The 13,825-nt window shown below is 41.9% G+C and overlaps 2 protein-coding genes across 3 annotated transcripts in view; one reads left to right on the forward strand and one right to left on the reverse strand.

Annotated features, from left to right (window-relative positions):
- Nucleotides 1-12,892, reverse strand: part of LOC146199361 (putative ubiquitin carboxyl-terminal hydrolase MINDY-4) — a 35,404-nt gene extending 22,512 nt beyond the window's left edge. The window contains exons 1-4 of the mRNA XM_084594819.1: nucleotides 12,705-12,892; nucleotides 12,418-12,537; nucleotides 11,523-12,021; nucleotides 4,352-4,587 (exon numbers count right to left, since the gene is read on the reverse strand). Of these exons, the coding sequence (XP_084450945.1) occupies nucleotides 4,352-4,587; nucleotides 11,523-12,021; nucleotides 12,418-12,537; nucleotides 12,705-12,803 (954 nt within the window). The 5' untranslated portion in view covers nucleotides 12,804-12,892. The remainder of the gene's footprint in view (nucleotides 1-4,351; nucleotides 4,588-11,522; nucleotides 12,022-12,417; nucleotides 12,538-12,704) is intronic.
- Nucleotides 12,893-13,068: 176 nt separating this feature from the next.
- Nucleotides 13,069-13,825, forward strand: part of Ptpmeg (protein tyrosine phosphatase Meg) — a 305,511-nt gene continuing 304,754 nt past the window's right edge. Inside the window, exon 1 of one of the 2 annotated variants that reach the window (XM_084594816.1) lies at nucleotides 13,069-13,227. The gene's annotated coding sequence lies outside the window, so the exon portion shown is untranslated. The remainder of the gene's footprint in view (nucleotides 13,228-13,825) is intronic. The other variant, XM_084594818.1, reaches the window with a different exon arrangement.

A 13,825-nucleotide genomic window follows, 5' to 3' on the forward strand; every position in this document is an offset into this window, starting at 1 on the left:
CAAGAAAGGAACGATGCAGTATCCGTCACTCGCGGAATCCCGCTATCATCCTCACGGTATAAAGGGGAACTATGAAGAGTGTTCCACAATCCGGGGGGTGGCGCAGTTGGTAAAGCGCTGGGCTGAGGATCCAAAGGATGGAGGTTTTGATTCCCAGTGGAGACAAGGTTTATGAATTTATTTTTAATTCTCGCACTCGAAAGTGTGACACCTCTGCTGACATCCTTCTGTTGACAACGATGAGGCATTAAAGGCTTTTGCCTTAAAATGAAAACCCGCTGTGTAATTGAGCACTGCACTGACTGCTCAGAACATGGAAAGTCTTAGCTGAACTCAGTAGGTAACAGAAGCTCGCATGGTCGTATCACTAAAGCAATGTAGATGCCATACTTTTGCAAAATTCAGGACAGGGTAAGCAATGGGACCTTGCATCAACACGGCATAGCAGTTCACAATAAAAATTGAGAAAACAAAGGCTTGGCATCAGAGAACTGGCTATCAGCTTTAGCCCCTCTTTCACTAGTCTGCACTGGTGTGGAGCCATGCCACTAATTATTTTGCAAATGAACTAAAAGGGGTCTTCAAATTATGATAAAGAATGCTTTTTGGAAAGCGATTACAAATGATGACAAAGATATCGTTTAACATAAATCTCAATGAAAACAAGTGAAGGCAAGGAAAGGTGATATGTACACGTAAAATCAGCCATGAGAGCTTTCTGAAACTTAGAAGCTGGAGCACTGAAAAGCATATCAATGTCACGAACACCTTCCTTACTGGTTACGCACTGGTGGTCATAGTGAAATTGCTTAAGAGGCACAGTTTGGGAGAGGGGTTGATGAGAGTGAGGTTTTTCATTTGGGACTCTAATGGCTGTTGCTGCTACCCGTGGCTCTCGAGAAGATTCTCCTGATCCCCGAAATTTGCACTGAACAGGGCAATTTCCCAGCCCTCAATCATTGGCTGAGTGATTAGTATTTCAATTTGCAGATTTTCTTGGCAGGCCAATGAAACATGGTAGACTCCCTTCTTATCCTCACAGAACTAGCATTCCTCATACTATAAGATGCTGGGTCCGTGATGTGTGCAATCAGACAACTCAAATTTACTTGTCACTGCAGTTTTCTTTTTTATTTCTTTCTTTTTTTCTTTTTTTTTTTCGTGGCACTATTTACTGAATGCGCCCTGTGGATGTGATGCATCTATTAGTCTGCTAACGATGACTTCCATCTGATTTTGGAGCCTTCCACTTTGCATACGGACAGGCTGAGCTATCTGACATGCAATCAGAAAACTGATGATGTATTTTCAATATTGTTTTCCATTTCCTCTCAAGGCGCCATTCTTTAAGTGCGTTCCAAGGGCACAGTAGCGTCCAAGTCGAACAGAAGAGGTCAGCTCGAAATCACAGCGATTCTCGTGTCTTTGCCTAGTCCGCTGTTCATTTTATTAACACCCTGAGCAATAGCCAGTCTGAACACGCTGCCTTTATGTCAGAGTTAACTTTTGACAGCACTGACGAAGGAATCCAGGCCGAACATCGGCGTCCATGCGCCGGTTAGCTTCGCCTTTGTCGCTGGCCTCGTTTTGTGCATCCAGTTATTATGTTGCGCAAAGAATACTATTCACCTTAGAACTTTCATTTTCCCACAGAGTGCCCAATAAGTACCCAAACATTTTGCATGTTCTAGAAAAATTTTAATTTTTCTTTCCAGGTACAAATGTAGTTTTACACAATTCGTTCAATCTTTTCTGTAAAATCTTGTTCTTGGAAATTAAAATTGTGTGTTGCAATGGACATTTCGCTGTTCAAATTTACATGTGTAAAAAGCCCATTTAGTTAACTTCCATTTTAAGTGTTGCATAAAATATTAAATCAAACAGTTTTTGCACGAGAAAAAGGCTCCCCAAAACCTATGAAAAACTGTCACTTCCCCGCAGTGAGGAAAGAGCTAAAGTGCAGTATTTACTATTAAACTGCTGCAACATAAAGAGCACTAACTGCCACAGTAATAACGAAAAGGCCAACAGATCCAAAAGCACAGTGCGGCTGTCCACGGCAGGAGCACTTACTTAATATTGCAGACCAAGTTCCTTAACGCTACTTGTACCATATACATAGTTCTACTACTGGTATCTAGAATATACATAATCTGGGGTAGTGAAGGCTTAAAGGACTACAGACACCTAATTTTTGGGTTCGTGCTTTATCATTTGTAATGATGCCTAGGACATTACTGTACACGGATAACCATGTCACATTGCCTACGACTGCTGAATAATTTAGAACCGAATTTATTTTCTCCCCTGTTTCAGATTCATCTGCTTGGCTGTGACGTCACAGTCAAGCCTAGGTCATACGAGGTATGAAAATACAGTGGTATAATTATTGCTGTGTCATTTGAATTCACTACAATTATAAAGCCAGCCAGCCTCAAGAACAGGAATCACTACAAGTAATGAATGAACGATTATATTGCTGTTTTTTCATGCTGCGCATCAAGAAATGATTATGACGTCACAGCCATCTCTCAGATGTCGAAACCGAAACTGGTGAGAAAAGAAAATACAATTATAAATTATTTAATGATTGTAGGCGAAAACTCTGTGCCAATCGATATACAGGAATGACTTACGCATCATTAACAAGAAGAAAAATGCCACCAAAATTTGGTGTCTATAGTCCTTTAAAAGTTAAGGGCATCAAATTTTTCTTGATGTATTTCTGGTAAACATGGATCACAATCCTGTGCTATTCACCTATGCTGAGTAAATAATTTATAACTGATTTTTTCCCATGCAGTCTTGAATTTAATTTTGGTTGCCGAATATTCGATGGTTACGACATCACAAGTGTGAAGTCATATGAGGCGCACAAAAATTGCAATATAGTAGGCCTTCAGTCAGTCGATACTCAGCACCTGGAGCAATTTAGTGTAAAGGTAGGGATTATTACAATGATAAAGCGGTGATTATATTGCAGCTTTTGTACATCCTGTGTGATCTCATACTCATTTGTGACACTACAGCCATCATTCGGCAATTTAAAACCGAACAACAGATTAAAAAACATTCAAATACAAATCGTTTCTTGTGCATTAGAAAATTCCACACTGTGATCTGTTTGTTACAGTTATAAGCAGCATACCAAAGAAAGAACATAGGAAAAATTGAAAGCCCCCACCTCTTTTAGCAACACACACACAGTAACTGTTCACGATAGGTGGTTAAAAACACTCCACATTAGGCAAACAGAGATTCCAGATTTTATGAATGCAATGAACATGGCACAAACTCTCGTATTTAGATTACAGATATTATAGACACTACAAATTTAAAACCACCAAAACTAATCAACGCTACGTTTTACCATAGGGTGAAAAACTAATTGAGTGGGGATTAGAATTAGAATATCCTTTCTTTCCCTGATAAAACATTACTATACATCCTTTCATGCTTACAGGTACTATGATGGTTGCAACTACACTTGGGGACTTCACGATTCTGTGCAATGGTACGCAGAGGCACGCAGACACGCAGACGCAATGCATTTGTAATGCTGTAGCCTTTGGTATACTGACTATGCCTACTCGAGAGGCAAAATTAGTAGCTAATTCCTAAAGTTCCTGCATAAAAGAGAAATGCCAACAGGCAATGCTAGCAATCACAGTATTTTTTTTTTTTAATTGGTCACAGGAAGGGAAAGGCGCAGTATTTGTCACACTTGTTTCTGTGGACACCTGAACCCCACTGTAAGGGAAGGAGGAAGGTGAGAATGAAAGTGAATACAGTATTCACAAAGTTGTCATGATTCTTGTATGCTGAACATCATGCTACAATTTCAGAAGACAAAGTGGTTGCCGCTTATTCGTTTATTTTATAAGCTGAGCTTATAACAAATATAGGTAGCCTGTACTTGGCCCACCTTTGCTTTGTTTGATTTGGTTTATGGGGTTTAACGTCCAAAAGCGATTCAGGCTATGAGAGACACCGTAGTAGAGGGCTCCAGAAATTTCAATCACCTGGTGTTGTTTAGTGTGCACTAACACTGACCAGCACACGGATGCTTGGCTTTTCATTTCCATCGAAAAGTGGCCTCCGTGGCTGGGATTCGATCCTGTATCTTTGGGCACAGCAGTCGAGTGCCCTAACCACTGCGCCACCGCGGCATGGTGGTCTACCTTTGCATACCGAAAAGGAAAGTCAGTGGAAAACAGACCTTCCACAAATGCACTGCTCATTTTAAAGATCCCGAGATTGATTTTCTACGCACTCTGAAACTGACATGAAACAGCCTAAAGGACTTCCTCAAGTGTGCACTCAGGGAGAGGCCTTGCTGAGGAAAGCTTACCTCATGGTTAGAGTTCTGTGTCCTTGGCAAGGTGGCGTCCAACTCCTGCCCCATTTCTGGCTGGAGATTGGGAAATGCAGGAGCCCTGGGTGAATGCAGCGTGTGGGCAGATTTGGCTGCCGTTTCGCCGCCATGCAATCCCCGGGCCGCCATTTTACGTTCGGCACTACGTGCCGACAGGGCACTCTGGAGTGTAGATCTTGTGATCACATGAGAGGTGCTGCCTGCGAAATTTCCTGCACCATAATGCCACCAATCAGGGCTTTGCTGCTTAGCTGCATGTAGATGGACGAGTGCCAGAAGAACTTCTTATGAAACAAAGCTTTGTATTTTTCTCGATTTCAAAAACAATTTTTTTTGTCAACCACAACTGCCACACCTTTAGAGATGTTGAGGACAAATAAAAGTTTGCCTACGTCGGCAGACTAATCACATTCTGAAGACAAAAAGACCAGTCTGCCAGAATATGAAGACCCTAGAAGTTAGAAGACTAGAAAATGAACTAAGGGTGTCACTACTGCCACCGACCGATTTCGCAAGTAAGTTGCATGTGTCGAAATCTCATTTTTGGGTGCAGCTTCTGGATGCTGAGCCTCGCCATCATTCACTTAAAACTGGCGGCTACCTACTCGTTTTTGGTAAGGACAACACATGGTTGGATCAATTGGCGAAAAAATTTTCAAATAAAATTTTCTTGCTAACAAATGCATCTTCTACTGCTGGAAAAGGTAACAACAGAGTCAGAAAGACATGGAAGGCAATAATTTTAAGAAGTTTTCTTCAGTGCTCCTTTAAAATTTATCCTTCCTTCATTACTAATTTTAATACATTTTAGGCTACAGCGAATATGACTCCTATAATCATCCTTTTACATCACATTGCTGTTTTTAATCACCAATTCTGCAACCATTTATTTACAGAGTTGCTGCAGACGTATTCAAGTTACTTTCATCAATTCTGACCCTCAGGCTTTTAGTATTACTAACCATTCTTGCATTAACATCTGGATGCATATTGCTATATTTTGACGGGATGAGCTCAATTTTGCGGTCAGATTTATAGCAGACTGCACGTAAATATAATGCTGTTTGGCACATCATTTTCTGCGCTTACACCTTGAAGACATAATTGAAACCAAGTGCAATTCTAATATGCTGCCAGCCAAACTATAACACATACATACAATTATAATAACAATATATTAATGATGGTTGGTGCAAATTCCTGTCAAGAGATGGCCACACAACTGTAAAAAGTCTAATTGCAAAACAAGCGACTAAAGGTTACACACTCTTGAAACTATTTCCCTTCCATACAAAAATTAATGATTCGACATTGCAAGGTTACCAAAGCAGTTCCAAATTTGTTTCCCCTCTCCCAGATGAAAACCTGCCGCTGGGTAATAGCTTTTAACCCTAATAACTGACTCACTCTTCTTTGTAGTTAATTAGAACCAGAAGAAAGCAGCAGCTGCAGTGGAAAACGAATATGTAAACCAGCTCAACCAGTTCGCAATTTTTTTATACAGGTTAAAAATAGAACTGAAGGCCTATTTGTAAAATGGGCCACTTGCAGAAATTTGCTAGTCAGCAATGCTTGTATTCCAACCAAAAGGTCTCATTCCCAGATGGCACTCTCACAGTCTTTGATGAACCGAAAAAAAGCAGGCGCCTCCTTACAGTGCATTCACAGTTGCAAGTTGCAAACGTTTCACAAGGTAAGCCTGCTTATTGAGCCGGAACCAATCATGCTTCAGGAGCAAGGCGCTGGACAATCTCCATTTCCTTCACCTTCTGTTTTATGGGGTGGTATTATTCAACCATTGCATCCTTTGGACACACCTCAATGAGTCATCTTGAAGTCAGCTGGAGACATTCCTGAGCGAACTTAGAAGGATAAGCTCGCCTCTTTTCGTTGTTTTTTTTTCCTAAATAATGTGAGAGTATGGTCTCAGAATGAAACCTTTTGGTTGGAAAACAAGTCTTGTGGAGAAGCTGACTTACTGATTTCCAAAAGTGGTGCATTGAACAGTAGTACTATAATGTGCGTAGATGATGCATTCAACACACTCATCTATATCCAAAAGTCACTTTATGCATATGTTTCTACTGGGATTGCATTCCTTTAAACTCTGGAAGTGAACCTTCATCTATCCCCAGATATTCAATAAATTAGTCAGTAATGTTGGAATTTTCAAATATGAATGGAATATGAATATGGGAAAATAATGCTTTCAAAATTCGATTACCTGGTCAGGGAAAATAAAATGGAATATTAAAAAACTAGCAAACATTGTCTTGTGTATTGAGAATTTACGTGGTATTTACAAAAAAACATTAAACTGCAATTGCATAGAAGTGTATACCCTAATCCAGTATAAATTTTATACAGGATTCTATATATCTGTTTTTTGAACAAGAAGGACCTGCATGAAACTGGGCGGAACTGTCATATTCATAGAGTTTCTTACACTAACTAGAGGGAAAGCTGAGGGTGCTGCACTTCAGCCACCATGGGCGCGCTAAATATCATGGGCCGGTGCCCTACTAGATGCAGGACAGTCGGTTTTCCTCGGGTGCACGAAGTGGCGTTACTATGATGTTTCTTTTTCATCATCATTATCATCTCGAGGTGCGTACATAGACCGTAAAAGCCATAGTAGCGAAGGCGCAAAAGCAGACGTCACCAATAAAAGGTTTCTGTTTCCCGAAATGCCACTAAAAACTTCCTTAAAGGGACAGAACACAGGCATTTAGGTCTCGATTTTTTTTCGCCGCAGTGGAAAGATTGATGTCTAAAATGTTCGATTCCATAACGGTTTTGTCAGAAACGGTGTAGAAAATCTTTACCGGGAATTTTTAGATCAATGCATGCGCCCATTTTTATGTAGTCCGATGCTGGAAACCATGAGCAGTGACCGCGATGACGACTGGTGGTCGACAAAAAAGACTTACTGAAAACTTTCACTCGCCAGACAGTAATCAGACATTTTTTTGCGTGGAATAATGTCTTTTTCAGTTTTACACTCAATGCTGTTACGGCACAATAACGCATGCCCTCGTCGACAAAAGTTTTAGTGAGCACTGTCATTGCTTCATTCACGAAATTGCAAACACTGTGGCGCCATGTAGTGGCCAAACCTGAAAACATACTTCTCGCGATGCAAAAGCAGGGGTGGTTTTAATTTTAGGACGCACTGGAGAGAGCGCACAATATAATAAATTATGGCATGCGTTTCTAAGAAAAAAGAACACTATGCAGTTACGAAAATCAGCTATATTTTGCTGACATGTAGTCACGTGGGGGGCTACGCTGAAAGTACTAGGGTTTCTCTGCTAGATAGCGCCTCAGTTATTTTTATGCGATTTTCAATGGCAAGTTAAAATTGTAAAGCCTCTTTTCTTTGATATTGTAGTGCTCGATGTGTACTATATGAGGTAAGACCTTTTCATCTCCCCCATAATCTCATGAGATATTTTGGCCAGTGTTCTGTCCCTTTAAGTGATTGTACAACCATAAATATTTCCAAAATGTTTTTTTCCTTTCAAAGTGTGCCTATTAAGTGCTAAATATTGGTATTCGTGCAGCTCAAAACTATGCCAATCGGAGAAAGAGCCATCGCTTATATTGAATAAATCTCACACTGACATGCTGTTTCTCTCCCTTTTTGCAATTTATAGTCACAAAATTGAATGTTAGGACATTATTTATGGTAGAACAACGTTTATCTTTGCATTAGTTTTAGCCAAAAGTTGTAGCTCTGCACACTGCAGTCTCCAGCCCATGATGTTTGAGCGGCCATGGTGGATGAACTGGTCGTCTGGAAACTCCATGTAAACTCCCATAGATGGCAGCACAGCTTTCCCTCTAGGCAAGGGTAAGAAACTCTATGGTCATATTACTGCTGACAGTAAACTCATTCTTTTAACTTTCAAGGGACCGGGAAAAAAATGTTTTAACTAATCAAAAGCTCAAATTATTGAATGGGCCCTAAGAAACTGCAGAAAACTGTTTGCAACACAGTAATTTTATCAGGTGAGCACCTGCATGATGACAGTCTGCATTTGAAATAAATCTGAAGTGAGGATGACGTTTTTGTCCCGTTTCGTCGAGTGCTTTGCTTTACACACTCTGTCGGAAAGGCACTCTTCTCAAAAGAGAAGGCTGCTCTTCACAAAAAGGCACCGTCGCATTTTGAGGATGCTTCACTGCATGCGGCCAAGCATTGCGGTGAAGCGCACAGTGCGGTGAAGTGGTAGTAGTAAGTGGTTCTTTATTACAATAGAATAAAATAAAAATAATAAAGGAAGGAAAATATTTTTACTTGCCCCGGTATCTGCTATCGAAATAAACTGAAGCACCTGAACTGGGGCGGCGGGAATAAAGGGATAGTGAGGACACAGGAGAAATAAAAGAGGTGAGTGACAAGGAGAAAGGACAGTTTAGGTTAAAATGTAAAGGAGAATAATACAATATTGTACATATCGATAAAACTGCAGTGAAATCGAAAATTTTCTATCTATTGGGAAATTTTCGAATAATAAAAAAAAATCTGAATATCAATTTTTCTCATATGAATAACAGTTGAATGAATCAAATAACAAACATATTCAATTCGCATTCAAAATATTGAATATTTGCACACCTCAAATTATGAGTCATGACTATGGACAATGTTTGTACATGATGTACACATTAGAGTATGGTACTTGTAAAGTGCTGAATAATGCTATGTTGCACAATGTATATGTCATGGATATATAGAATGTTATGTTTCATCATTAATGAGTGTACATGCCTTTGTTCGTATGCTGTGGCACTGTACACCAGCGTCATGATGACATCTGAAATTCATATTAACATCTGAATCTCGTGCTTTGGATGCCCCGCATCCCGCTTTCATACTAATGGGACAAAGAATTGTTGGAGTTCAAACATGGGTTGAATCTAGTGACAGAGCGAAAGCTGTGTGTGTTGAAGCGATAGCCTCTTTAACATCTGCTCTTCAATCTGCGTTTTTTTTTTTCATAATTTTTTTTATTAAATTAGGTTTTGGGGAAAGGAAGGAGCCTTATACTTTTGAGTGGATCCCCTGGAATTGTGGACATCTACACCTAACCAGGTCAAGATCATGTTTTCAGGGGTTCTTTTTTGGGGGGGGATTTTGTACATTAGTTTATAAGAAAGGAAAGGGCATTAGGTAATCACCTGTCTTTGACCTTGTTTAAGGTGAAAACCTCCATTTAGGTTTTGGGGATAGGAAGGAGCCTTATACTTTTGAATGGATGCCACGGAATTGTGCACACCTACACCAAAGCAGGTCAAGATCATGTTTTCATATTTTTTTCTTATATATTGTACATTGGTATATAAGAAAGGAAAGGCACAGTATCTGTCTCTGACCTTCAAGGTGCATCTCCAACCCAGGGCTGCCTCTCCATTTAAGCTAGGTTTTGGAAGAAAGCAAGGTGCAGTATATATCTGGGTGAACACCTGGAAATCGTGGACACCCACTCTTAGTTCCAGGTGATTTGAAGGGCAAATTGAGTCCCACGAAGGCACAAAGACCTGCTATACCTAGAGCATAGTGAAGCTTTCCCTCCCATTAATAATAATAATTGTTTACAGGAAAGGAAAGGTGCAGTATCTGTCACATTTACCCTGTGGACACCTGAAGGGAAGGGAGGAAGGTGGGAGTGAAAGTAGAGAGAGAAAGAGGAGCCATAGTGGAGGGCTATAGAGTAATTTGACCACCTGAGGATCTCCAACATGCACCGACATAGCGTAGCATGACTCTGGTGAAATTACTCCTTTTCACTTTCCCTCCCACCTTCCTCCCTTCAATTCCAGCAGTTAGTCAGGTGGTCATAAAAAAGTGTGACAGAGACTGCACCTTTCCTTTCCTGCGAACCAATCATTATTATTATTAATGGATGTGAAAGCTTCACTAGGCTAGGTATAGCAGGTCTTTCTGTGGCACTAAATTTGGCATGTAAATTGGGTTCGATCCCGAGGGTAAATGAAGAGGCCTCCCTGTGCTGTGTCATGTCAGCTCATGTTAAAGATCCCCAGGTTGTGAAATTACTCCTTAGCCCTTCGCTACAGCACCTCTTTCTCTTTTTCCACTTTCACTCTCATCTTCCTCCCTTCCCTTAGAAGGGGGGGCAGGTGCCCACAGCAACAAGTGTGGCAGATACTGTGCCTTTCTATTCCTGTGAACCAGTTAATTAAATTGGTTTATAAGAAAGGAAAGGTGCAGTATCTGTCAAGGTCACTTGAAAGGTGAAAACCAGTGCTATGCTGAAGGCTTGAACTACCTGTTGTAGTGAAGCTTTCCCTTCAATAATGCTCACACACTGTGTTTCCCTCAAGCAGGGCATCTAATGGTTTCTCATTAGATTGATTCAATTCATTGTGGCAGGTGGCTGCTGGCATGCTAGCACTATGGATTCCACTGCACCAAAAAGCAATTGTCTTTCTATGTGTCTGTGTCCTATCCTCCTCATGAGCATGCCTTCCCAGGTGGTAGTTGGCAGGTAACAACATGGCCACCTGCCTGCCTGCAATCCATGTCATTGGCAAAACACCACTTGCCAGAGGCACACTAGAGATTTTCGTACCAGACGTCACTATCACCAGCTTTCGTGCTAATGCGGCATATAATGTAGTAGTAGAAGACTATTCTTTCACATCCATAAGCCAATATTTAAATTATCCAATATTTAAATTATGTTCACCAGAGCACTGCCTTAGGGCCAGCTAGGTCAAAACAGACTTTGTAGGCTATAAAACCAATAATTCTGTTTTGCAGTTGAAAAAAGGAATACTTGCAAACTAGAATAACTGCTCTTATAAGCTCTGCTAATTATGGGGCTTAGTAGATGGCACGATTAATTTAAACTGAACAGCAGTTTTGAATAGCTGGAACTGGCAAAACATAATTGGATTCAATTTCCTCCAGCTGCATTTTAGCCAATCAAAATTGGCCTTTTTTTTGTCTGGAGCTGGCCAATCCAGCCACATAGATTCACTTGGATCTCAGTGAAAATATATTCCATCATGGAGATTTCTACAATCAAAATAAACTAAAATGCGACTGCGGCCTAAGCGCAATTGATTCAGCACACTTTTATCATTTTCTCATGAGGAGCAAAAAAGGAGTGATACTTACCACCATAATTTTCGACTAAGTGATCAGCATCAATCTTGTCTCCTTCGCCGTCGTGCAATACTTGTTCATGCTTCAGCGCCTCCTCCATCCGCTGTATTGCCGAGTTCGCGACCCTTGTGGGGCCCCTGTACTGCTGCGACTTAGAGATGAGGCGGTGGACGGACTCGATGTCGTTCTTCGCTGGACGGCGCACGATGAAGCCGCCGGGCTCGCGCCTGCCCCTCGCAGATTGCGGTCGGTCTGTGTCCGCAGCAGTCCTGACGGGCAACGCGCCTTCTAGGGAGCTCAGGGAGTCGCTGCTCTCAGACTTTGCTTCCTTTGCGGCGACGACGGGAACGTAGTTATTGTTCCTGATGTTCATATCCACGTGCCTCGTGCTGGTGGCGCTCGCACTCGGGATCAAGTTCGATTTCGTACCCTGCTTTGACTTGACACTCCTCTTCTGCAGCCTTTCGAAGATCAGCATTTCGAGAAGCGCTCGGAAACGAGGATTTCTCTCCTGAAAATCAGGTGAATCGTAAAGCATGCCTTACTGCCACCTGAAATAATAGAGGCGCGTAGTGTGATGCTGTCATATGATGACAAAGCCAGCTTCTAATGTACTAGGTACCTTAATCAATTAAAACGTATAGATGGCGGCATACCTGTGTGCGGGGTGATAGTTGTACAAACTAGTGATTAAATAAAAGTCCATTCCGATGGAGACAATGGCAGCAAAACATGACATGCGTTCATCGACTAAATTTTAATCTCCAATTTTACCCAACACGCGAGACCGTTAACGCGATCTCTATGATGTCATTGAGGGAAGGGATCGTGCAGTACAACTCCACCTACACTGCGTGTCTTTAATGTAGCGTAGTGCACAGTATGATGCATTATTTAAAAGTCTCACCCTGTTGTCTCTCACAAGTCGTTCCATAAAAACAGCCTTGATCAGCTGATCCCTTGCTTTAAAGCAGCCCTTGTTACGGGGGAACTCCTCGTCCATCTTTGCCAACGTGTCCTTCAGTCCCTACATGAGTAAGCAGGCAGGCGATTGCATCAAATGCTGCTGCGGGAACATCCTGACAAAGTGATCAGGACGCATGAAGCTATAAAACACTGCAGTAGCTTTAGCCGAAAAAACGGCCATCACCACCAAGCTGGTAGCTAAGGAAACGTCAACAAACTGGATCATACCTTTCGGGACAGGTATTCGCGAACGATGCAGCAAGCTATGTCTTCCACGCATCCTGCTTGGACACTGGAAGCTGCGTAAGTCGAGTCCGTTTCGATCATGTTCTATTATCATGCCTTACCAACATAACATTCGAACATTAACCGACATTTAAAACTGCGCTACTAGCGCTACCATTTGTTTATCTGCGGAAGGCGGACCCTGTCGACAGTGAAGCGTACCGCTTAAAAAACTAAACCTGCATTATTTAAATATAAAGCACTGTAAAAGTGTTTTACATTATTTTGCCATTTGTCACACGCAAATTTAGCCGGCCAGATCAAACGTTTTCCAGAATGCCTTCCAGTGAAAGCGGCCGTTTCGGGTCACGTGACAACCGCCATTGCGGTAGAGTAGTGTAGCGTTGGTGGTGTGTGCGTTGTGATATGCGCGTTTGTGATCTGTGCATTTAGACTGCGATTGGATCTTGAAACCACCTTGTCTGGAGTAATGCCATGTGAAACACGTGCGGGACAAAAATATACGGTGAGTCTGGCGACGTTCAGTGTGGCCACTTTGCGGACAAAAAAATGCTTCTTCGGGACATGCTGAGAAAGTTAGCGCGTCGCTTGAAAAATCGATAAGCTTCCGCGATGTCCTTTTAACAATGAAATGAGTGAAGCGTGTGCTGCATGAAGTGTGGCGGCAGCGCTAACATCCAACTAGTACTCGTAAATTTCGCTTTCGGCGCAGCGGTCGTCCCGTGGCGGCATCCGATCGTCACTTGCAACGGCTTGCTCGCGTCTGTTCCTCATGATTCTTGAGGACATCACGGGGTTACAAGCGAAACTCCGCGCTCTAGTTTGCAGGACATTTCACTGCACCGAGTTTAGTTCTGTATGAGCGAATGCATGGACAGAGCTGCACGGCCTGCGAAACTGCCGGCCAAGAGCGGAAGGGATGCCTCTGCGGTGTTGGTGTTTTGTTCCCGTCATTAGCGGCATGCCGCCGCACTCTTTCAAAGTCCGCGATGTCAGGTGTTTTCTCGGCTGTGAAAGAGATTCAAGCAGCACACGGAGCGGGACGATAAAAGTGACGCATTTAAAGGGCCACCTTTTAAACCGGTATTTAAAAAGCATTATTA

This window comes from Amblyomma maculatum, chromosome 2 (genome assembly GCF_055883805.1).
Source record: "Amblyomma maculatum isolate TAMU_Amacu chromosome 2, ASM5588380v1, whole genome shotgun sequence".
NCBI lineage: Eukaryota > Metazoa > Arthropoda > Arachnida > Ixodida > Ixodidae > Amblyomma > Amblyomma maculatum.